Source organism: Peromyscus californicus, unplaced genomic scaffold (genome assembly GCF_007827085.1).
Source record: "Peromyscus californicus insignis strain IS unplaced genomic scaffold, ASM782708v3 Scaffold_13__1_contigs__length_99412109, whole genome shotgun sequence".
Lineage (NCBI taxonomy): Eukaryota > Metazoa > Chordata > Mammalia > Rodentia > Cricetidae > Peromyscus > Peromyscus californicus.
In genome coordinates this window covers 68,750,768-68,776,416 of record NW_026294424.1, presented here as the reverse complement: position 1 = coordinate 68,776,416, position 25,649 = coordinate 68,750,768, and the positions used below count along the sequence as shown (strand labels likewise).

At 48.7% G+C, this 25,649-nt stretch overlaps 1 protein-coding gene across 4 annotated transcripts in view; it reads right to left on the bottom strand.

The window, feature by feature from the left end:
• Pdgfra (platelet derived growth factor receptor alpha) overlaps window positions 1–25,437 on the bottom strand; it is a 45,806-nt gene extending 20,369 nt beyond the window's left edge. Inside the window, exons 1-10 of one of the 4 annotated variants that reach the window (XM_052735154.1) lie at window positions 25,205–25,437; window positions 15,672–15,732; window positions 14,033–14,350; window positions 9,875–10,135; window positions 8,838–8,968; window positions 6,073–6,244; window positions 5,796–5,985; window positions 3,490–3,605; window positions 1,978–2,104; window positions 444–637 (exon numbers count right to left, since the gene is read on the bottom strand). In XM_052735154.1, coding sequence (XP_052591114.1) covers window positions 444–637; window positions 1,978–2,104; window positions 3,490–3,605; window positions 5,796–5,985; window positions 6,073–6,244; window positions 8,838–8,968; window positions 9,875–10,135; window positions 14,033–14,350; window positions 15,672–15,720 — 1,558 coding nt within the window. In that variant the 5' untranslated portion in view covers window positions 15,721–15,732; window positions 25,205–25,437. Of the gene's footprint in view, window positions 1–443; window positions 638–1,977; window positions 2,105–3,489; window positions 3,606–5,795; window positions 5,986–6,072; window positions 6,245–8,837; window positions 8,969–9,874; window positions 10,136–14,032; window positions 14,351–15,671; window positions 15,733–21,429; window positions 21,713–22,302; window positions 22,450–23,976; window positions 24,047–25,204 lie in introns of those variants that run through there. The other 3 variants (XM_052735153.1, XM_052735155.1, XM_052735156.1) reach the window with 3 other exon arrangements.
• Between the last annotated feature and the right edge of the window lie 212 nt (window positions 25,438–25,649).

The window sequence follows — 25,649 nt, the reverse complement described above, 5'->3', positions numbered from 1 at the left end:
GGGACAACGACCTCATCAACTTCATGGTAGAGCTTTTTGAGGTGGCATTTTGCCTTTTGGCTCCCGTCTTTTGGCTCCGTTCCTCCCTTTATTTGTTTGGTTGGAAGATCTCAACTCAACTCAGCTGTTCTAAGGAGCCAGAGACAAAAGATTCTTCCTCCTGGTTTCCCATCCCAACACCTATGATCAAACTAACGAGGCTCAGGAGCTACACTACATTTGACAAACAAAAGTGTCCACAGTCACTGCAAATGCATCTGGCATCTGGGGATGCCAACGAAAGGGCCTGACTGCAAGACCAGTGCTTCAAGTGAAGACAGGGCTGAATTTCTGTCCTGGGACCTTCATGACTGTGTGGCCCCTGTCTGGCATTCCGCATCCCACCTGAGAAAGTCAGGGCTTGGCTGGTGACCTGGAGCTGTCCTGCCTACTGAGACACTCACTGGGGGCCACCAGCTTCAGCTCTCGGTTCCCAATGCCAAGGTCATTCTTTGCCAGGCATCGAACTGCCATGGTCTCTTCCACTTTGGCAAAGGACACTCGTCCCTCCACGGTGCTCCTGCCTCGGCGATGGAACTCAGTGATGATGTTGGAGACATTGCTGGCCAAGGTTGTCCATGAAGTGTCATTGTTACATCTAGAGAGAACATGACACAAACGGGGATCTGATTACTGTGGGTCACAAAGACCGGGGACCGTTCCACATTGGTGACCTTGCACGCATTTGGAGGTTGCCACATGTTGACTTTCTCATTTTATCATGCATATGCACTCACATTAAAATTCATTTGCACCTGCTCAGAGGAGCAATCTCACACTGATAACTAAGTTTGTGAAGGAGGCAGATAAATTAAAAAAAAAAAAAATACAACTACCAATCCAAAATCTTGAACCTATGAGCAAACCGAAGATAATATCAAACTTGTTTAATAATCCCAACTTCTCAGTCCTTCAAAAAATACCCTCTCTCCTCACCACCAGGCCCAGGGAGAGCTTGTAAGAGGTCCCTAGGGCTGCAGTAGTCTTCTGGATTAAGTTATTAGACCTAGAGGTTCCAGCACCTGAGTCATCCCACAGCCCTGGGGGGGCGGGGCAGAAAGCTCAGCCTTCAACAAAGACGCACTGAAAGCATTCTGAACACAACTGGTTGCCATGGGGATAAGTGTGAACACACATTTTAGGGGCCCGTTTATTAAGGGGGAGGAGGGACTGGAGAGACGGCTCAGCACGGAAGAGTGGGTGCTGCTCTTGTAGAGGACCCAGGTTTGGTTCCCAGCACCCCCACTGGGAAGCTCACAACCACCTGCTACTCCAGCTTCAGGGGATCCAGTGCCCACTTCCGGCCTCCAAAGAACCAGTGGCTGTGAGCAGTCATGCGGGCACTGTTTTTACTTCTGTTCCTATGCCAGTCTGGCCACCAAAACAAAGTTGACCAAATCAGAGATGTGAGCTGGCCAGGGGTGGTGGTGCACACCTGTAACCTCAAAACTTGGGAGGGCAAAGCAAGAGGATTTTATGTTTGAGGTCAAACTGGGCCGCATAGTGAGACCTTGTCTCATAAATAGGACTGAGCTAAAAATATAGGCTGGTGCGGTTAAATATCCTTGAACGACGGTGGTTCTTAAAATTCTTCTTGTCTTCACATTAGAGACAGTTTTAAAAGAAAAACAGAAAAACAATGGTAATAAAAGGGAAAAATAAAGGCCCTTTGAAAACACACACGCATGCATGCGTGCTTGTGCATACACACACACACACACACACACACACACACACACACACACACACACACCCCAGGAGATGGAATCCACTTTCAGAACCCCATGGTATAGTTTGTGAGTAATATGAGCCTCAGGCCGAGAAGAATCACGAATACAAAAGGGGGTCAACCAAAGACATAAAATGTACTTGAGGTCCTTGATGTCATGAAGGAAACATTCTGACCACACAAGAATAGGGAACATCTGGTTTCCATACTTCTTAATATCCTTGCAGATCATCCACTCGATGTCCGGAAGAGGTGTGCCTTCGGCTGTGCATCTCACAGTCTGTCCCCCACCAGAGCCATGGTGGTCATCCACGAGCTCCAGGATGGATGCGGGAACTGCAGAGGAAGGGAGAAATCAGAGCTGAGCCATTCTTGTCCCTGGCCATGGAGGGACATCCCTCCAAGGAACATTCCCACGAGTTCAGAAATGGTTCTCCAGTTGTGTGAGACAGAAAGAAACACTCCAGCTTGAACAGACCCATCAGTTAATAGCGACTTCAGTGTTAGAGTCTGGGGGCTTTGTGCCTGGATGGTTTAGATCTGGACCAAGGGGAGGGAGAAGGGCCTGAGGTCCTTCAGCGTGGAAGGCAAGGAGGACACTCCAATTAGCTTTGCACTTGGGATCTGAAAAAAAAGCATCCTTCACCCAAATGCACCCGAGGGGCATCACTAGATTTTAAAGATCCTTTTGCCGATTTGTAGTCAAATAAATTAGAGACAGGCAAGTGTTTTGCCAGAATGTATGTATGTGCACCATATGCGTGTCTGGTGCCTATGGAGGCCACAAGAGGATACTGGACCCCTGGAACTGGAGTTAGGGATGGTTGTGAGCCACCATGTGGTGCTGGGACCCGACCCTCGGTCTTCTACAAGAGCAGCAGGAGCTCTTAGCCTGTGAGCTATCTCTCCGGCCCCTTGATTTGTGTTAAAACACGGGATTCCATCATCAAGTAATAATAATAAGCTGGAAAATATACCTCTTTAATTGACTTTTACATACTTTAAAGTAAATAATAATTTAAACTAAATAAATATTTAAAAAATAAATATAAAAAGATAAACTGAATAAAAATTTAAACTAAAAAGTACATACTTTAATTTAAAATTTTTCCTCAGAACAATTTTTTCTCCAAAAGTGTTTTAGATTTCAGACCTTTTCAGAAGTTGGGTCCTAATGAGATGTCTTAGGGAAAGACTCGACCTATGTATGTAATTCATTTATACCTTCATACACACCTTATGCACACAGCCAGGTGGTAATTTTATGCAATATTTTTATATGCCTGAATATTTTCTGACCTGTCACAAGATGTCAGGTCAGGATTTTCCACTTGTGACAACATGTGAACCCTCAAAAAGTTTCAGATTTTAAGTTATATGCGGAGGCATATGTCTGGAGTCTTAGCACTCTGGAGGCTGAGGCGGGAGTATTACTATTTCAAGACTAGCCTGGGCTACATACTTAGACCCTATCTTGTCCCCTTCCTTGATAAAAACAATGTCTCAGGTTTCAGAGCATTTTGGACTTTGGGATTAGAAATGCTCAAACCGAACCCAAATTTGCAGGCGTGACAGCGTGGCCCCTGACATGTGCATGTCCGGTCCCTGCTGCTACCCTAAGGTCTTGCTTTTCCTCCAAGGCTATGAAGAGAAGAGCCAAGCTGTCTCTGATGGACAGCCAGTCACTGAGAACGCATGACCTTTCCATGACTTCTACATACCTAGAGTTGACAGCTCAAACGTGTAACTCTTCACATCATCGTCATTTTGAACTATAATGGTATAGTGGCCGCTGTCCTCTTCCTTAGCCCGGATCAGCTTTAATTTGCTTTGATACCTGAAGAGAAGAGAATTTTATTCTAACAAGCAGTAGCCAAATAAACACCAATTGTTCAAGCAATTACAGTCTTTGATTGAAATTTTATTTCTGGGGGGAAAAAGTCTCTTTCTTGTTATAAGGTCAATGTCTTTTCTAGAATTCTTGCCGTAGCTTCCACACGCTGAAAGTCTCACTCAGAGACACAATAAAAAGCCAAGTATTTTGAGATAAGCCATCTCCAAGAGCTACCAATTCTGGCAAGACCTCATTTCCAAATGGAAATAAACGCAGCCTCTTTAAATGAAAACACTTAAAATGGCTCTCTTGGTAAAACTGCTTGCTGCTCTAGCCTGATGGCTTGAGTTCAATCCCCAGAAGCCACATAAAAAGTCAGGTGCAGAGGTACCCACCTACAACCCCAGCACTCCCATTGTGAGATGGGAGGAGACAGGAGAATCGCCCCAAAGCTCTCCAGACAGCTCGCTTAGAATATTCAGCACAATGGCAGAAACAAGAGAGACCCCGCTTCAACAAGGTACAAGACAACAATGGAGTCCCCCAAATTGCAGTGTTTGTCTGCATTTGCATGCATGTATGTGTGCCTCCTGTGTGTGTGTATATGCATGTGTGTGTATGTGTGTGTGTGTGTGTGTGTGTGTGTGTGTGTGTGTGTGTGTGTGTGTGTAAATACAGTATTTTCACATTTAGCTGTCATTATAAAACATCCCAACACATAAAAACAGTGGGGATGGAACAAAATTGTAGAAATTATTGGACTTTCTACGCCTCCATTTCCTTACATATAAAACATGATAATAGTGCACACAGAGCACTCACTCGGAGAATTCATTAGATAATACTAAATGTGTGGGAAAGCATTTCATGGGCTCCAAACTACCCTGCAAGTGCAGGACCTGTAGAAAAGCAGGCCATGCTAGCCTTCCCTCTCTGGCCACTACTGGCTTGGCTTCAGGCCTGGCTTTCCTTAGAGGCCACCTCCGCACACCCAGCTGTGGATGGCCAGATGATGCAGGCCAGTCATAGCCTATACCTGTTTAGCCAAGAAAGTCAGTGGGTTCGTTGGTTTTAACCTCCGTGAAGCCAGGTACTCCGCTCACCTCGTGCTGCCTGGCCCACCCAGGAATGAAGAGATTGAACGCTGCTGAAGGGTTCTCAAATCACATTAGCAAGCAGCTTTCCTGTGCCGCTCCCCCGACAAGCCTGCCTTGCCAGTGCTGTTTCTTACAGCCTGGAATTCTAGCTCGGACACAAGTGAAATGTCAGCTGTGCCAGGATGACCCCGTATCTCCCAGCGCTCGCAAGCTGGGGCATGAGGGTCACTGTGAGTGTGAGGCCAGGCATGCTACATAGCCAGACCCTGTCCCCGGAAAACTAATAGTAATAATAAGCAGCAGCATAATGATAACTACTTCAAATGGTACAGTGGTTCACACCTATCATCCTAAAGGCTGTCAGGCAGGAGGACTGTTGAGAGTTTAAGGTCAGCTTAGGCTACAGACCCTGTCTCAGAAATTGTGCCCTCTGACTCCTGGATTCCACTCATAACTGGAAACTGCAAGAGAAATCGAGGTGCCCAATGGGGGAGGCCTTGCCTAGCACACAAGGGACACAAGAGACCCAGGGTTGATGGACAGCACCAGGAACAAGGAAAAGTGGTACCGGTAAGAGATGAGAGAACCTGCCCCAGTACCAGGGTCAGGCTCCAAGTGACTCACTGACTCGAACTCAATCAGACTCCACTCATTGTCAGTGAAGTCCTGCCCTGGGGCAGATGCACTCCAGATGGTGGCATTTTGTTACAGGTAGGTCTACATGTAAATTACCTCACGAGTGGAACCCGTTCATATATATGTCTGTTGGGATCTGATGACATCAAGGATTCTACTGAGTCCAGGCACATCCGATTCCCCCATCTTTCCTTCACTTTTAGCTAGATCCAGCATGCGGTCTTTCATGGGAAGACAAAACTTTTTAGTCCTTTCTTTCCATTTTGCCTTAACGTATCAACGTATTTTTGCCAGGCTGCAGCGTTATGGCTAAAGTGTGATTAAAATGGGACTGTAAACACGTCTCAGCTCAGGTGCTACACCTGGTGGGCTGACGTTTGGTCTGGGTGCTCAGGCATAGATCAACCTCTTTCTAAGAAGACACGCATGATGGAAGCCATCTTTGAAGGGTTCGCTTTACCTTGTTTCCTGGCTCTTCTGCACGTCCGTGGTGATCTCGGTGAGATTCTCAATCAGAGTCAAGTTGTCCTTCAGCCAGGATATCCTGGGAGTAGGGTAGGCCTGCACCTCCACCACAAACTCTCTGACCTGATGCAGGTTGACAGATTCCAGCTGGCCGAAGGTGGGTTTGATCTCAACGAAACCTTTCTCTGTGTAAGCAAGAGTTCCCGTTACATAATAATCACTGCATATGGATCCCAAGTACCATGAATGACTGACATTTAAGGAAATAGTACCGTGGACGGAAATGGTGACTTTCTTCATTTCTTTGACCTCCTTAGTGGCCTGGCGGGCAGCACATTCATAATCTCCACTGTCTTTGACCGTGGCCTTGGGGACCGTCAAAGTGTACACTAGTTTGATGGATGGGAGTTTGATCTCCTCCAGCATGGTGATGCCTTTGTTTCTCTGCAGTAGCAAAAAAAAAAAAAAAAAAAAAAAAAAAAAAAAAAAAAAAAAACCACTAATGTTTGAAAAGTTCCTTCCAGATTGAGCCCTAGTAAGGACTCATCAGTTCTAATGGATGCACACTCCGCAGGAGACTTGGCAATCGGGAGGGCAAGTATGGGTGGGAGCAGGGATTATGCTGTACTTTGCAATTTTGCTGAGAGCCTAAAGCTGCTCTAAAATATAAAACCTGAAGAATAGAAATAAAAAACAAGAATGCGGAGGGGGAAGAGCCAACACCCCACCCCACCCCCCACCCCCGGGGACCTGGAAGCAGTCAGTGGTTGCTAGGAGAGACGTTTTCTTCAATGACATAGCTACGGGTACGTGACCCATTCCTGCCAGTGGCCCTCTGCCCACCCTTCTAGAAACAACTCTAATTAAGCTAACTGGGGCACAGACAAGTGGTCAAAAGGCGTGAAAGAGGGACAGGGACGAGCTTGAAAGAAGAGGGGTATCAGCTAGAGCGGGAGGGGCAAGAGAGGAGAGTTAAGGGTAGATGGCCATAATCAAATGTGTGGATGAAAATGCTGTCATGAAATATCCATTATTATAGATAGGTCATATATGGTAATGAAAAGTAAATGTAACCCCAAATCTAGATCCTTTAAAAAAAAAAAAGTCATGCTTTAAAATATTAGAGGTAGGTGTGGTGGCTGACAGCTCTAATCCAGCACGTGGAGGCTGAAGCAGGACTGTTCCCCTGAGGCTGAGGCGAGCTTGAGCTACATAGCAAGTTCTTGGTCAGCCTGGACTATAGAGTAAGCCCCCCGGAAAACCAAAAGACAGGCAGACATCAAAACACTGAGCTGGAGCAGTGGCTCAGCAGTGAATCATGCGCTCAGCGCATATGAGACTCTGGGTTCAGTCACCAGTATTGCAACACATTTTTTAATAAAAAATAAATGAATAGGATAGTCAGTGATCTGTGTAAACTGTCCATACAACCCACTTGGGGGAGGATGGATAAAACAGACTGTGTTGAAAGAATGATGCTTATTAATTATAAATATTTATCTATGCATGAAAATTTCGAAAGGATCTATCTGTCTGGAATCTGAAAATGATGTTGCTCTGAGAAGCAGGTTTTCCTGTGTCTCCCACCACATTTTTACAAAGTTTCAAAAAGAAACTTTCAATACTTTTGTGGGGGAAAAAAATGTGTTTAAGCATTTTATGTATTTGTGGGACAAATATCTTGTGTTTCTGCTTAAGAATTACCTGCCTCAGGCTGGACAGTGGTGGCGCACGCCTTTAATCCCAGCACTTAGGGGGCAGAGGCAGGCAGATCTCTGTGTGTGGATTCAAGGCCAGCCTGGGCTACAGAGTGAGTTCCAAGAAATGCTCCAAAGCTGCACAGAGAAACCCTCTCTCGAAAAAACCAAAAAAAAAAAAAAAAGATCTGCCTCTCGTAAGTGAAAAGAATTTTTGTTTTAAGGATTTAAAGCGATCTAGAATGAAGAAAAAAGTATGAAATCATTATATCGTGCCAGGAGTATGTGAACATACTAGACAGTCAGTGTTCCTCAATGCATGTAGTTGATAACGTCTAATTTAAGAACATCCAACTTGGCTGGGCAAGACGGCTCAGTGGGCAAGGGCACTTGTCCTGCAAGCCTGAAAACCTGACTTCAACCCTTGGCACCCATTTAAAGATGGAAGGAGAGAACTGACTCCAAAAAACCGGAGTCCTCTGACCTCCACACCCATGCAGTAACAAGGACGCCACCTCACACACACACCAATAATGAATAAAAATGTAAAAGAACAGTCAGGAGGCAAGGAGAGCCAGCCAAAGCTTGGGAGAGAAATGGCCAGCAGAAGGCAAAGTTGTCCGATGACAATAAGACCAGGGGACAGAAATGTACAACTCAAGAATAGGGAGAAAAGAAAAATACTTCTGTGGTATGTATAACTGACACTTGGGTTTGTCCCCCACATATAATTATATGTGTGTAGTTTGTTCCCTATGAGGCCCCCATCCACATAATTAAACACCATTTCTACATTAGATTTCCATAATCTTCATGCGCATCCCTGATAGTCTCACTTCAGCCATCAGAGTGAATGAGACTTTACACAGAGTTCCAGTTAGACGGAAGGAATACGTTTTGGTATGCTGTCACACAACTTGATGACTACAGACCATAAGGACCTAAATGCCTAGTGACATGATCAGATGACTCAAAACCCCAAGGCATGTGAGTCAAGAGAACGAAGATGCATGACTACCTCTACAATGGGCAAATATTTAAAAGCCAGGCATTTCCTGCTTTTTTAATATTTTCATTGTTGTGTTATAGCCACAGAACCTCCCTGTTTGTTTCTGACGTTTCCAGGGGAGTCTTTGTGCATTGTGAACAATCTGGCCCCTTTACATCATCTCAAACTCTCCCTGACTGAGAAAAAGCAAAGGCCTTGGAGTCATGTTCCTATTGTCTGGATGGAAAGCTGAAGCCTGGGGTGTGCCCATGGGTGAGAAACACCACTGGCATGTGAGCATTTCAAGTTCTGTTGTGCTGGCTCTGTGCGCTCCATACCCGGGGGCACCTACCACTTCTCCAGGGTAGGTCCACTGAAGGTCAACCACCTCATTGTTAAAGACAGCACAGGTCACCACAATCGTTTCCCCTGATTTATACACAGTTTGACGCGCTTCCATCTCCAGATTCAGGTCTGACGTTGCTATAATGACAGGACAAAGGAAATACAGCGCAGTTAAGATCTCAGCGTAAATGTGGAGCTGAGTCAGGTTCATCGAAAATGATGAAGAATCGTGTGCAAACTAGTGTGATCGAGACAAAAGCTGGAAAGTCTAAGAAGCCTTGCCGTTTGGTGCTATTCAACTTGGGACGTAGTTACAACAGAGAAATACAAAATAACAACAATAAGAAGAATGAATCTCTTTTAACCGGAACATCATGTGCCTGGGCATTTGGGTTAGCTATGGTTGTATTCTTTCAGGCCACCTTAAGGCTCTGGGCTGCCAGCTGCCACTTCTCTTCTCCGCTCCTCAGTTATTCTTAGCGCCTCCCCAAAGCCCAGCACAAAACAAGTTTGTAACAGGAGGCAAGTGACATGTTCTTGCTTCTGCCCCATGTCCACGTCAAGTCCTCCCTAAAAATCTTCCACTCCAGCCGCCAGCGTGTGATAGACTTTGCCAGTCTGACTAACCCCCTCACATCAAAGGGAGGAGGTTCAGCCTCTTTAACTACAGCCTTCCTTCAAAACTGAAATCACTTCGGTCTTAAGTTACGGCAATGAATCTAGGTCTCCAACCCCCCGGGGTGTATGTTTGTTTCTTAAGGCTGTGTAGTCAAGAATGTGAATCAATAGTAAGAGGCTTATGCAAGAAAGGATTCCTTGTGGGATTTTTCATGGAGCATGCAATCTTACACGTATAAGCAAGTTCAGCCTGTGGTGGTTTTTAAGCCTGGGTTATTATAGCCACAGAGGTCAAGCACATTGTATAATGAAAAAAGAATCTTGAATTCCTAAACCAGAACCAGGTTTCCACTGCCAGTGCCTACAATCAAATTAAAAAGCCTCTAATTGTTCGCCCGCTGCTCTCACTGAAAGAGGTGGAAGTACCTTTCAAAGCATAAACGTTAAACTCGCCGGTCTTGAACGTCCTTCCTTTGACGGTGGCCTCACAGATGTATGGCCCCACACTGAAGGTCCCGTTGAAGCCCTGCCTGCTGTCGTAAGAGGCAAGCACCAGCCTCCCATTATTGTGCAAGGTCACTTGAGTCTCCGGGTCTGTGGTGCGACAAGGTATGATGGCGGAATCGTCTTCTTCCACGATGACTAAAGAATCTGTCATCCCTAGAGGCACAAAGGCCATGTCTGGGTCTGTGATTTTAAGGAGAGAAAGAAGAATCTATTAGGGTTTCATTTCATTTTTACACATATATACAGAAAAGGTATCCCAACTGATATTATCATCGTTGTTGTTATTGTTATTATTATTATTATTTATTGTGTTGGTGTGCTAGAGAAACAACTCAGAGGCTCACACATGCTAGACAAGTGCTCTGCACTGAATTACACCCCCAGCCTGGCATTATTCTTCCTAGGTATGAAATTATTATTATTATTATTATTGTTGTTGTTGTTGCTAGGTGTGAATGCTACCTCTGCACATACATCCAAGAGTCACACCGCCAACATTAGTTATTGTGACAAGCAGAAAGTAATTTTAAGATCAAACAGCAACAACTAAATAACAACAATGATAATTAGAAATACCATCCAGGAAGCCAAATCAAAATTCTGAAGATTAAGACACCAATTGTAATCCTTGTTTCTTCCGTTTATTTATATATGTATCTAGTATTTTGCATTCTCGTTTTGGTTGGTTTTGTTTGCTATAAGGTCTTGCTTGCTGTGTTTCCCAGTCTGGACTGGAACATGTTAAATGATGCAGAGTGGCCTTACAGACCTTGCACTCACGATCGGTCCTCCTGGCTCAACTTTTCTAGTGATAGATTATAGGTGTCTACTTCCAGCCGTAATCCTTCTCTTATGAACTACTCTCAGAAACCCCTACTGCCAGCCGGGTGGCACACGCCTTTAATCCCAGCGCTCGGGAGGCAGAGCCAGGCGGATCTCTGTGAGTTCGAGGTCAGCCTGGTCTACAGAGGGAGTTCCAGGACAGGCTCCAAAGCTGCACAGAGAAACTCTGTCTTGAAAAAAAAAAAGAAAGAAAGAAAGAAAGAAACCCCTATAGCTGGTATCACTGACAAGTAGCACAGATATCTGTCAAAAATAATCTCTCAATAAGTTAAAAAAAAAAAAAAAAAAAGCCCAGACTGTGGTGTGGGGGTGGAATTCAGGGAGCGGGGGCAGAGCATGCTCTTAGGGATCCAAAGACTGGCTTTATCCCAGCCTGGGTAATTCCACAGCCTGAAACCCTTCTTTGCAAAGAGTCTCTAGTTAAGCTGCTGTGCTGAAAAGTACTAAGTGTCTGCAGCAGCAGCAGCAGTAGCTGCAGAAACGGCCCGGCTTTATAACCGCCCAGGAGAAGGTCCCATAGGAGAACGGTGACACAGAGGCCACTTGGGTGGTGTTTCTACTGGAGGTGGGAACTGGGGGGAAAAACTCCGGACTAGTTTAGGCAGACCGAAACCTCAGGATCCACTTTTAACAAGCCCACATAACAAGTCCATTATGTTCACGACATGGAGAAAACCCTCCAGGACTAAAACAAAACAAAACAAAACAAAAACAAAAATAAAAACTGAAGGAAACTATATGTTCTTATTGTCATTATTAACATTATTATTAGTTTCATCAACATCATTAATGTGCGGCATTAAAGTAATGTTCTAAATATATATCTCCTCTTTTCACAACAAATTGTTTTTACTGTTAGAAAAAGCACATTTCAGGGTTGGAAAGATGACTTAGCAGGAAAAATGCTTGCCATGCACACACTGGGACCCGAGTTCAGATCCCCAGCACCCATGAAGATGCAGTAAAAGCTGGGTGGGTCTGGCAACAGGCCTATAATTCCAAAGGTCTCCCCATTCCCCAACAACGTACTGAAATTCCCATTGTTTCAGTTTGTGCTCAGAGTTCCAAACCCTTGAATCCTGTCAACAAGGAGTTCAAACAAAAGCCACACCTTAATTTCAAGTTCAGGGAGACAGACTAATGTCCCTAATGCTTCCGCTGGGCTTTCCTTTCCAATACTAATCTTTCCTATGAGCAAATACTAAGTGTATGTCGTAAAGGTAATGCCAGGGTCCTTCTTTGTATGGTTGTCCAGGGAGACAACACCACATACGCGTACTGACAGTTACAGGTTGGCAAAGGCTCACAGCAAAGGCAAGGTGGTTGGTAAACCAAATGCATCTCAAACTGTCAGCTAGGCCTGGATTCTGGAGAAAGCACATCCCTCCAACCACAGAAGCTTCACTCTCTAAAGCCCAGCCTGGTGGTCCTCATACCCTAAGGTCACATTCCCCATCAATGCTTCCTACCAATGACTGAGGGGAACTGAGGTCCATGGCAAGGAGGCCCACTCCCCAGCACTGTAGTACCTAGCCACCTGATAGAGTCAAGCAGGACCATGCGGGATGCCCCCACTCCTCTCCTAGGCCTTGACCCTCATATAAGAAAAAAAAAACAAAAACCCTAGCATATCTTCCGTCTCGGTGCCTGCTTCTCAGCGGACACGAGATCATATCAACAGCATGGAAATTCCCCTAAATGTTAGTGACAAAGACAAAAAGAATTCCTCCCAGTTCATCTAAAGTAAATACATGTTTGTATTAAATCTGAAACTGAGCGGCTATTTGGAAACTACCCGACTGAACGCCTGTCTGTCGAGTCTGCCTCCTACACCAGGCCTGGTGCCTGATATACTTGTAAGCGCTTTTTTCACATTGACCGACCCAAAAAGAATGACTACATTTGATTTTTTGGCACCATACCAGTAAAAGACATGCCATAGTAAAGACTATTTTCAAAATGAATAAAACTCTGACAAGTTGACAATAAATTCTTCTCTCTGGGTGAAATCTACAGCCTTCCACGTGCTAGGAGAACACTCTGCCACTGAGTTATAATCCCCAGCCATGAATCTCTCTCTTTTAAAAATAATATTTGTGTGTGTGTGTGTGTGTGTGTGTGTGTGTGTGTGTGTGTGTGTGTGTAGGTGTTTTGGCTAGATGTATGCAGGTACATCACACGTGTGCAGTGCTGGTGGAGGCCAGCAGAGGGCGCTAATCTCCTGGAAAGGGCATAACAGATTGACACAGCCATGAGTGCTAGGAACCAAAGCCGGGTCCACCACAGGAGTAATGAATGCTGCCAACACCTGAGCCATCTCTCCAAGCTTCCCATGAGTTTTTCTTGATTTGAAAGTGCAAATGATCTTAATTTAATTTTCTGTATCTGGCTGGTCATAATGTGGGTACTCTCTGCTACCTGAGAGGTTGAGGCAGGAGGATCGCTTGAGCCTGGAAGTTTAAGGATATTCTGGGCAACACAGCAAAACTCATCTCAAAAGCAACGATAAAAAAGCTAAGTATGGTAACACATGCCCATAATTCTGAGACTCAGGAAGTGAGGAGAGAAGATGATGAATTCAGGACCAGTCTGAACTACATAGGAGACCCTATCTTTAAAAAATAAAAATAAAAATAAAAAAGCAAGCTAAACATGGCAGCCCATGCCTTTAATCCTAGCACTCAGCAGGCTGAAGCCAAGGGTTGCTATGAGCTGGAGGCTAGCCTGGACTACATAGTAAGTTCTAAGACAGCCAGAACTATACATTAAGAGTCTCAAAAGCCAAAAACAGACAGACAGATAGACAGACAAACAGCTAAGGAAATGGCTCAGTGAGAGCATTTGCTGTCCAAACACGAGGGCCTGAGTTCAAATCCCCAACGCTCATGTAAAAATCTTCACTTCACCCTCAGCTCTGTGGAAGGCGGAGACAGGAGGATAGCTGGGGTTCCCTGGCTGCCAACCTAGCTCCAGCCTCAGTCAAAGAGGGAATAAGGTACAGTGAGAGAGCAAGATGCTCGTGTCCACCTCTGCCTTATGGACGGAGAGAGAAAGAGGGAGAGGAAGGGGGAGAGAGGAGGAGGAGGGAGGGAGGGAGGGATGAAGGAAGGAAAAAACTGTTTTCTACCTTCCAGTTTCTCTGCAATAAACATTTATGAATTTTACATGTTTTATGAACAGTGACTCGGAGACAGGACAGGAAGCAGCGTGGTCCAGGAGAGCGCTCCAACTCACCTGGCACATAGATGTAAATGTGCCTGCCTTCGATCTCATTCTCATCGGTCTGCGTGTGGTTGTAATAGCAAGTGTACCATCCGGTGTGGGCCGCGGAGGCGTTGACCACTTCCAGCACGGTCACAAAGAGGCCGCTGTTGTTCTCCTCGTTTCTGATTCCCACGTTGGGGTCCTCCTCCTCAGACATGGGGTGCTGCCAGCTCACTTCACTCTCCCCAACGCATCTCAGAGAAAACGAAGAATTCAGCTGCACAACCTTCTCATTCTCGTTCGGAAGGATAGAGGGTAACGAGAGCTGGCAGAGGATGAGGCTCGGCCCTGTGAAAAAGAGGCAGGCATTGAGTAGGGTGAGCCAGAAAGGATGGCTTCGCCAGAGGACTAAGAGTGGCCACAGAGGCGGCTTCCATGAACAACGACCGTTTCTGCATGAAACTCCGTCGCTCTGGATGCCCATGAAAGGCCCCCCATTATGACAGCCGCTGCATCTGCTGAGTGTAGCAAGTGTTCCAACGGCCTCAACAGCCACCACCCCCCCCCAACCTCCCAGACTCACCCCTCCAAACACTCAAATGGATAAAGGATGTCTGATTCCAATTCCATATTTCACACTTTTATGTGTGACCATAAAATATCCCAGTGCGGTCTGGGCTCAGGCACATATGGGTTCTTTATCGTGCATATGCCCTGCAGAAGTGTTCCTTGGTTAAAAAAAAAAAAAAAAAAAGTGGGCAGAAGATGTGAGAAGAGGAGATAGAGGAAACAGAGCACACAGAGAGAAGATCTGGACTCCCTCAAGAATCACACATCTTTCCTCACTGCCGCCCGATGGCACGACATCGCTCCTTAATGATTTCCAAAAGCCAAAGCAGGAAGGCCTGGGTTTAAATTCACAACTAAAAATTAAAACCCGGGGGGAGGGGCTTGAAATGCATCTCCAAGCTTCACGTTTCAGTTTAGCTTCCTTTGTCTATAGAGTGAAAGGAGACACACTATGACTTAATCATTAATCAATGGTCTCTGGTTTCCCTTGGTGCCTAGCTTTAGAGTAATATCCCAACACGTAAACATGTGGATGAAATCTAACACATACCAGGCACCACTCTACCACTGGGTATCTCCCTAGTTTCGTTTTGTTTTGTTTTGTTTTGTTTTGTTTTGTTTTGTTTTTTAAAGAAAAGGTCTCACACTGTAGCCCTGGCTGGCCCTGAATTTATTTATTATCTTCCTGCTCCAGCCTCCCAACTAGCTGGGACGACAGGCCTGAGCCACCAAGCCTGGTGAAAGACTGCCTGAGTCGTTACTCTATTTGAACATGCTGGAATTGATCCGCTCCTTCTTCGCTGCAAGCCCATCCCAGGGAGAGCAAGAGAGTGGTGGGCAAGTATAGAAAACATTTCAGGGCCATAATTATTCACAACCCTCAGACCACTGACAGGAAGCACTTGTTTCAAAATGGAGTTAGTGCCCGTCATTCAGCGAAGGGCAAGCAAGTTCCTGGTCACCCTAGAGAACCATTGGTTTCTCCTCACCCCCTTTAGGTCTATGGGCAGATGAAGAGGCCCACGGAACACAAGAAGTAAGCATTAAGTTTCCCGGGACGGTGAGTTAAGAGTACAGGGATGTATGGGAGGCTACGTACCCGTGAGGAGACAGCTGATGGCCAGGAAGGCCTGGTGGGAGGTCCTCATGGCTCCTGAGAACTGCAAAAAGACAAAACAACAACAACAACATAGGGCATGAGCCAAACCTTTAAAGGAAAGCCACCATTAAGCCGGGTTCTCCTGCAATGGGAAGCCTTAACGGTACCATTCAGTAGAAACATGTCCCAGCATAAGGTTAACAGATTATATAGTAACACAGCTAAGAAGAGAGTATCAAAGAGCCTGGCAGGGCCACAAAGTCATGCCAGGGTCTGTGGACACTGTCTCCAAAAAAGAGAAAGAAGAAATAAATGTTAGGGGCTTTCTCAGCGTCTAAGCAGGCAAGTCTCTGCCTCACACAGGCTGTCACCAGCCTCATGTCACGGTTCATCGGGAGTTTGAATCTCCCAACATTCAAAAAAGTTCCCTGGGCTGGAACAAATAATTTGACGATAGAATGGGTTTCAATGTAGACTAACCAACACAGCTTAGAGGTGGCCCCTATGACCCAGAAGCATGCAAGGACCTGGGTTCCCAGTCTGTGTTCTTGTGGAATGTGGACACACAGCCAGGCTACTAGAAGCTTAGAAAGACCAGGATAGGCACATGAATGAAGGAACAGCTAAAGAGAAAGGAGGAGACGCCCGGCATGGGTGAGGTACAATTTTAATTCCATCCCTGGGGAGGCATGAAGAGCATCACTTGTCAAGGTTAAGAACGCAGCATCCTATGCAGACCAAGTTCTGGGGAACAGAAAAACTCCTTCCTAGAAGCTATCGACAGAGGGGGACTTCCATCTGTCCCCTCACAGTTTCTTGCTGTGAGGCACAAAACTTTAGCAAATGATCCAAAAACACACAGCCAGGAATAGATCCAGGAGTGAGTGAATGTGTACGCATATGCGCGCATAACTGTTCATGCGTGTGCCTGTGTGTACAGGTGCGTGTGGAAGCCAGAGGCTGACATCGAACATCTTCCTCAATTGCTTTACACTTTTTTTGAGGCAAGGTCTCTGGCTGAACCTGGAGCTCACCAATTTTGGTAGACTAGCAGACCAGCAATTCCTAAGGATCTGGGAATGGTCAGCCTTTTGGTGCCCACTCTTTCCTAGTACAGCCTGCCCCTGACCCCTCTCCTCTGCACACCACAATTAGAAAACCTAATTGCAGGGCTGTGGACCAAATGCATTTTCGAAAGATGCCGGCTGGCTTAATGGCCTCTGAGGATCTTGGCAGGTGCTGGGGGATGTAGGGTTTCCAAACTGCTGTGGTGACAGCCACAGGGGGCCCCAGAGCCAGGCTGGTCGCCTGATTTACCACAATTAGCAGTAAGGGCCTGTGTGTTTGTACACACAAATATCAGCCTCCCACCGATAATCCACTTGGCCGGCTTCAAAGCAACTCCCAGAGCCAGCTTGCTGGCCGGGGGTTTTTATCACATTCCCATCCTGTAGTTCTCCAGTGAGGCTCACCAGCCATGGATCTTCCCAGCCCCACTAAACTCAAGAGAAGAACTCAGCACACTGAGAGAGCGAGCTCTGAGAACATTCTGCCCCAGCCAGGCTCCAGAAAATTTCCCTCTGTGTGTCCAGATACAGTGCACAGGCTGCCACGGACAATGATTTACTGGCGTACAAAGTGGGCAATGCAAACAGGGGCCTTGGAGAGAGTGATAATGATGCCAACAGTGAACATCCACATGTGTTTGCTGGAGATTTCAGACTTCCGTCTCCGATAACAGCAGTTCCCTGGCTAGGAAAGCTGGGGGGTGTTTACGAAGTTGCATGCTATTACTCTTCTGCAGCCCAGACAACCTAGCCATGAATGACTGCAGCATGTCTGCCCCCACAATGAGAAACAGAGACCAACGTGGGAGAAAGAGACTCCCCATGCCTGCTGCCTGTACTGAGGATCTCAGGAAGGGAATCTTGGTTACACTGGTCCTTTCCCACCCGGCAAGTGCCAATCCTTCACGGCTCCCAGACTGGAACTCCCGAGGGTCAGACACACGGGTATAAGTGACTGCAGTTACAAAATCTGAAGCTTGTAGCACTGTAAGGCAGTGCGATGAGGATTGACACTTTTGCAGGAAAGAATAACAGATTTCTGGGGGTGGGGGGTTGGGTTTTGTTTTGCTGTTGTTTTTGTTTGTTTGTTTGTTTGATTGATTGTTGTTTTTGTTTTTGAGACAGAGTTTCTCTGGGTAGCTCTGGCTGTCTTGAAACTCACACTGTAGATCAGGTTGGTCTCAAACTCAGAGATCCACCTGTTGCTGCCTCCCAAGTGGTGGTATTAAAGGCACGAGCCACTACTGCCCGGCTGGAATAACAGATTTCTTTAAAAAAAAAAAATTAATGGGACAGGTGAGATGGTCCAGTGGGTAAAGGCGCTTGCTCTCAAGCCTGATGGTCTGAGTTAGACAAGACCCACATGGTGAAAAGAGAGCGAACAAACTCCCCCAAATTGTCCTCTGGCCTCCACATGTGCACCGCAGCACACAAATAACAAATACATAAATGTCCTTTTAAATTCAATGGCTTATTATTCGGGCACAGTGATATAGAGAATGAAGATCCAGAGTTCAAGGCCAACCTGGGCTACAAGAGACTTTATCGCAATAAATAAATAGATAAAGTATTGTTTCCTTCTCCCATGTCATTCCATGTTGGACTTCAGTCCCCAGCCTCCATATCCACAGCTCAAAAGCATGTCAGAGTTGGAGAAACAAAACGGAGTATGATTATCGCAACCCTGCTCTCTCTCTCTCGGGCAGGTGCCCCGGTTCGACTCCAACCTGTTAAACTCATCCCTTCTCAGAAGACACAATGCACCTCTTATCAGACTAGATTCTAATCCCAACCCTATCCCTCGGAACTCCAGTCTTATCTCCAAGTTGAAGTCAACCATCACTGGCTTGCCAGTTGCCTCCCTGCGTCCTGAAGGACCAACACACATAGTTTCATTTAAGATGCTTGGATGCACACTTTGACTCTCTGCAGACGCCTGAGATGTTGTTAGATGATGCCAGCCATGTCCTTGGACCCCTCCTTACGGGAGGCCCCACAATTGTATCTTCTGCCCAGCGAGGGATGGGGGGGGGGGGTGAACCTCTAGCTGGTATCACTGTGACAGCTCTGCAGCCTTAACTAATACATTACAGTCCTAAAATACAGAAGCAAAATGATGGCGGCCACTGTCTCAGCCCACCCCCTTTCCATCCCTCCTTCTCTCTCCTCTCTCCCTTTCCAATTCTCCCAGATACACGATGTAGCTCAGGTTGACCTTAAACTCAAGATCCTGCGCGGCTGCCGGCCACCACCACACTCAGTCATCCCACTGCAAACAAAAGCAGAAACTGCCGAAGGTGAATCTCTTCCCAGAGACCCCAGGATACGTTGGAAAGTAAACAGGATGCAAACGACTCCAAAGCATCTCTTCCAGAGAGCTGCCATTGGCCTGAGGCTGGAGTCAGCTACCTCGACACCAAGGGCGCAATGCTTGCATTCCACGGCCCAACCACTGGACACCGAAATGCACCCCACCCTGTCCCGATTAAAGACAACTGGAGACTCTCGGCCCCAAAGCCACTGAGACCCTTCGAGACTCAGATTTCTGAGGTGTGGTCAAGTTCGGCTCTCCTCAGTTAATTCTAACTATGAAAATAACACATCTTGTTGTTTTGTTTTTCCTCTCTCTTCACTCAGTCTCATAACTTCAGCTCAGGCAGCTTAAGTATGGGTCTGCAACGATGGTAACTTCTGTGTTTTCTAGCCCAAAGTATATTTCCCAGGACCTGCACCCCCGCCAGGACTAGAGTGTTTTTGACCTGCCAGATCACACTGTTAGATGTTCCAGTGAGGGGCAGGGGCTGGGACACTTTGATATGTAAGCATTTTAGGGACAGTCTGAGTTCATAAACCTTTCTGGGTCTCCCTGCACGAGATATGCAACTATAAGTGAATAAAGAAACACTTTCTCCAGACCGTCAACAAATGACAAATTGATCATTGACTTGAAGTCACCAAGCCCACATACCAAGTTTACAGAAGGTTAAAGACCCGGCTACCTTCCTTACAGGTCTGCTCCACAAACACTGTTCATAATGTAAGTGTAAAAGATAAACTATTAGCCTGGTGGTGGTGGCACATGCCCAAGACTAGGGAGGCAGAGGCAGATGGATCTCTGAAATGGAGGCCAGCCTGGTCTACAGAGCAAGTTACAGGACAGCCAGGGCTACACAGAGAAACCCTGTCTCAAAAATCAAACTAACCAACCAAGCAAACAAAGATTAACAATTAAGGCATGGTGTTGCTCAGTGGTACAGTGCTCATCTAGCATTTGAAGGGACTGAATTTTATCTCCAGACCCCTAACACACACACACACACACACACACACACACACACACACACACACACACACACAAATTAAGCTGGAAACTACACAAGTGTCTGAAAAATAATATCTGTTCTTCTGGTGAATGTTGCAGATTCACAGGAAAGAAAAATGAGTCAAATCACCTTCATGATCCTCAAGAGCAGAAAGGGGGCTGGTAGGATGGCTTGGTGGTTAAATTCACTGACTCATCTCTGGGTTCAATTCCCAGCACTCACAGGGCAGCTCAGACCCAGGAACCTGACACTCTCTTCTGGCCTCAAAAGGCATGCACATATACATATACATACATGCAGGAAAAACACCCAAACACCGAAAATAAAATTTTGAAGCGAGGGGGGAAAAAAGAAAAGAAAAGAAAAGCAACTTCCCTACTGTCAATTTGGAGTTTGCCAAGCCCGCTCAGAGGTATATGCAGTTCTTCAGAATGGACAGCAGATGGCAGTGTTGGTTCAAGAACCAGCGTCCTGGAGTTCACTGAGCGGCAGGCGCCATTGAAACCAATTCGGACCTAAAGTCCCAACTTTTACAATCTCTTAGGTTGCACTTTTAGGTTTCGTGATGACTTGCAGTTAAACTCCCAGGCGTGGAAACAGAAATAACAAAACTTCCGTCTAAAATGCCTAAATTTCCTTGGGGACCCCAGGAGAATTCCATGAGGGACGAACATAACCGCCAGCATCACCATCAGCATTATTATTATCACCATTGCCCAGGGAGGGACCAGGAGGCAGCCGTGGCCTGGGAGCCTGGAAGACAGCGCTGCTGACCAGGCCGCAAAGACTTAGCAGAACTGGCCACTTGGGTTTAGGGGAAACAACACTCTTTGCCTTTCCACCCCTCCAGACATGAAGGCAACCTGGACCGTGCCAAGAGGAGAGGAGGCCACGACGCCTTTCCCTGGCACTCCATTGTCACTGCTCATAACCCACCCCGCGGGGTCCCCGAAACTTGGAAACAACTATTCCCATCCCTCGGTAACTCAGGGTCATAAAACAAACAGCCCAACAGGCCTGGGAGCTTGCCCCAGACTGGACGCACAAGCAGGGGACTGTCCCCCCAAACAGTACTGGGTCCAGAATCTAACCCCCCTCCTCCCGCTCCACCCACCTTCTGCTAAATGATGACGCCCCAACTCTCCAGCCCAAACCCGGACCCTCAGCCCACCTTCGTCCACCCAACGCCTCTGCGCCCACGCAATGCCTGCAGGGTGACTCGAGAACGACCCAGCTAAGCCCAAACTCTGGTGCACCGGGCTCCCCGCTCGAAACCTCGGGGACCGCGGCTCCGACCACCCAAGGCTGGTGGGACAGGGGTCGCTCTGCGGGAGCCACTAGAGGGCGCGGCAGCCCTGCTGATCTTACCCGCTGGCTCCGCCGCCGCCGCCTACGGCTCAGGGTCCCGGTCCCCAAGAGCGCAGCGCTCGGCGCGCCCAGTTCTCCCGGTGGTTCCGCGCTGGCAGGCTCCAGATCGACACACGCACGCACGCACACACGCGCACACACACACGCACGCACGCACGCACACCGAACACCCCGGCTCCCTTTGCCTCCCTCAAGCTCCCCGCCACAAGATCGCCACTAGATACGAGGCGACGCAGATCTGCCCCCGGGATCCCAAGCCCCTGGCCCGCCGCTAGCTCAGGGCTCCCGAGGCCGCCGCGCCCCAAGGCTCTACACTCAGCCTTTGCATTGTTTTCAACTGCGACCTGGGAGGACGCTGGGCAGGGAGGAGGGAGAGGAGCCCCAGGTTTAGGGTTACAGGCGAGCAACAGCGCCTCCTATAGGCCAGAGTCAGCGTCGCCCGTAGCCGCCTGCCCCGAAGGCTGGACCAAGCAAGCTCTCGGTTGAATTTGGTCTAGAGTGCCCACCTTGCCGCTTTGTTGCCCAGTCCCTGGGCACCCTCTCCCCACTTCGTGCCTCTACTTTCTCTTCCTCCCGGGAGGGAGGGAATTAAAGTAGAAAGCCGGGAAGAGGACTCCCCAAGTCCGAGGCTTTCTTTTATCCGCCTCGTACCATCTAATTTCCCAACTCGGATTCGTAGTTCGCCCTTCAGTTTAAAACAAAAGAAAAAGGCACGGAACCACTACAAGCAAAAAGGCATGCACCCGTAGGGCCGGGGGTCAGAATGCGGCCCGGAGAAGCTGCTTGCCCGAGCTCCTCCACCACTCCTCCCCAAGACCGATGCCTCCGGCCAACCCAGCCATCATTCGGGGCCCGACTGTCGCTAAGCCTCACCTTTGAGTCACCTATCCACCTCTTCAGCCCTCTGTCCAGAATTGCCACTTTCCCGTCAGCTATCTTTAGCCTGCACGCAACTCACTGAAGGCTAGAGGGGGTCCCACCCTTCGAGATCCGCAGGCAGAAAGCTGGTCACCAACCACGTCCCCAGGTCGCGCGCAGCCTAGGTCCCGTCCCCAGGAGGCAGAAATCCCGCCCGCCCCGGCGCCTGACGCGTTTGCAGCTGGAAGCCCAGCCCGAAGCCCCTCCCCCTGCATCTCTCCCCAGCCCGCGCCCGGGGAAGAAAAGTTGAAGCCCCTGTGAGCCCAGAACTGGGGAAGCGGGTTCTGAGTCTAATCCCTGCGGGTCTCCAGACTAGAGCAAAGGCAGGGGACGGTGACTGGAGCTAGCGGTGGCGCTGGGCTCTCTCCGGCCAGCTAAGTCCAGCTGTACTAGAAGAGTCAATCCAAAAACAGGACCTTTGCAAGAGTCCCGAAGCGGGGACTGACCACGGCGACAAATTGGTGTGGCACAGGCAGGCGCGCGCGCCCACACAACACACACACACACACACACACACACACACACACACACACACTCCTGTTGGGGAGTCGAAGGAGTCCTGATTTAGAGGAGTGTGGAGAGGAAGAGGCTGAGAGGGAGGAGGAGAAGGCAAGCCTGGGTGTCCGGGAAACCCAGACCACAGAGGGGTTATGTAAAAGCCACCGCCAGTGCCGACGGCACTCCGAGGAGCGTCCCCCCCCGCCTCGCGCCTCTTCCTGCAACTTTGGGTGTTAGGACTGGTGATGTGCAACGGAGGACCATAGTGCGGGTTTACACCGGAGGCCTCCTCCCGCCCCAGAAGGCTGCCTAAGTCTGATCCGAAGCCATCCAGGAGAAGCAAGTCAATCCAAAACATTGAGCAACTCCGCCACGAAGCCAAAAAAACCGTTTCCCACACCGCCCAGCCTTGGGGCTTTTCTGGGTAGCTCTGTCCGACGCTGGGCAGCCCAGACATAATAAGGGCCACCCACGCCCCCTCCCCAGTTCCACACACACACACACACACACACACACACACACCCTCGGGGGTGGACCGAGTGACAATCTCTTCCAGGCACTTTCCTTACATCCTGAGGTCTCAGCAGGGCTGGGAGCTCTTAGCACGGGTCCTGCACATCGAGGCAAGACCGACCCATAGTAGACAAACAGGCTAGCACTTCCTCTCTGGCCAAGGCCGGTCGCCAAGTCACTGGCAAACTCCTGCACACCTGGCCGCGAGGCTCTGTGGCTTGGTCCTGCTGCAGCCTGGGGCCGAGCCATACTGCCTGGCTCTGTAGACTGGCCCACACCCTTTCCAAACAGAAAGAATCGCCGACCACACCGACCGGGTTTCAAAGCCAAGCGGACGTCGCCCGCTTCCCCGGCACTGCCGGAGTTTGGGAAGGGGGGTGGGGGGTTAATCTCACGTGTGTAAACCGATTTCCCCCAACGGTGAAGGAGCCAGGGCTGCTCGGAGACCGCTCCTAAACCTTGCAGGACAGTGGGCGTTGGAAGCAAAGGGACTCCGGAGAGGTTACGCCCAGGCGGCCAGTGCGGTGCACGCATCACACCCCAGGGCCGAGAGGCACCCAGGCTCCCGTACCCGCAGGCAGGAGGCGAGGGTGGTTGGCCTCTCGCCTTTCTGCTTACCTGCACCCACGTCTGCCCTTTCGCAGCTGTCCCTAACTTCTTCATAAGAAGGTCAGCTCCTAGCCGGAGATCTCGCCTCTGGGCTGCCTGCGGCCAGGACGAAGCAACAGTCAGCCCCCCCCCCCCCCCCCCCGCAAGCCCCGCAGAAACGACTCCACCGCAGATGCAGGCCAGCAGAGTGGGGGGTGGGGACTACAGAGCACAATGAGGGCCCCTTGGAGTGCTGTTCGAAATTCCTCAAATCCCAGTTGCTGGAATGCGAGGCCAGGACGACTTCTTCACTCGGGGCCAAATGTGTTTGTCATTATTCCAGATCGTTCGTCCGCACCGCCGCCGCCGCCGCCGCCGCCAGGGTGAGAGGCGCGCGATCCGAGCGCACTGCAGATCCCGCCCCGTGGCGTCTAGCACCCAAGTGACTCGACCCGAACGAACGCTCCGGAGCCCTGGGAGCCGTCACCCTTCGCCCGCCCCGCGAGCCCCTCCGCCGGTCCTGCGGCCGCCGCCGCCGCCGCCGCCGCGCTCCAGTCTGGCCGCAGCTCTCCCCTGCAGCAGCGCCGTCCAGTAATTACGAGGGCTCGGCTGGCGCCGTGTGTACCCGGCCAGCATCCGAGGTCCGTCTGCCTCCAGCCGAGCCCTTCACACCTCCCTTTTTCCTAGTCCTTTCCCGCGCCCCACTCGGCGCCCCTCGCTCCCACACCTCTCCTTGGCGGTCCACCCCACCCCACCCCAGCTCCGCGCCACACCACCCGCTACAGCGCAGTCCCGCCAAACCGCGGGCGACGAATGAAAATACTCATTAAAAACCTGTCCTCTTCCAGGACCCACTGCCAAGTGGCCAAACACCGCTGCTTCCACCCCCGATGTTACTTGGTGCTCATCCCAGGATGCTCGAAGGCCACCCCCACCCTGGAGAAAAACCTCAAAAATGTAAGCCTAGCAAATTCTTTGGGAAGCTATAGGATTGTTAGAAAACATTGCTTTTAAAAATAGGTCTGGAGAAAAAAAAAATTTGCAGTCCTTGGACTAACTCTATGGTTACCCCAATCCCAGTGAAGTTTATTCAGAATAAATTACTTTCTGGACGCACAACTGGAATTCAGCTGTGTTGGGTTTTTTTTTTTTTCCCTTCCTTGTTGCTCAAAATTTAAAGTTATTTCGCTTCTTCCAGCCCCAAAATATGATCAGGGACTTCCTTTAGAAACAAAAGTCACTTTCCCCTCTCCCTTACCTTCTTCTTCTACGTCAATTCGCAAGGAAAATCCTATCCACCGAGTGAAAAGTAAGCCCCAAGCCTCCAATACACCCTTGCAGCTCGTCTGTTTGTTTCTCTCCCTCAAGCTCCAACAGTAATGGGCTCAAAACCCGCATTTTGTAATTGATTCAATGTTATAGTCCATCCTCCTAAAACTAATCATTTGCTCAAAGTAAATATCTGTCAGGAAATGAAGTCCCCCCCCCCCCTTGGCCTCTTCAAAATAAAAGTTTCCCTCCGACTCCTTGCCCAGGCTCCAGATCTCTCCTTTGCTTCTTGCTCTTATGCAATCAGGGGGTCCAGTCCCAACCCCCAGACTTCAACAACAACCGGGGGGCGGGGAGAAGCAAACCAGATGGGGTGGGGGTGGCTGCAGGGGGAGGTGTTGACGTTCTGCCGGGAAAGAGGTTTCTTGAAACTA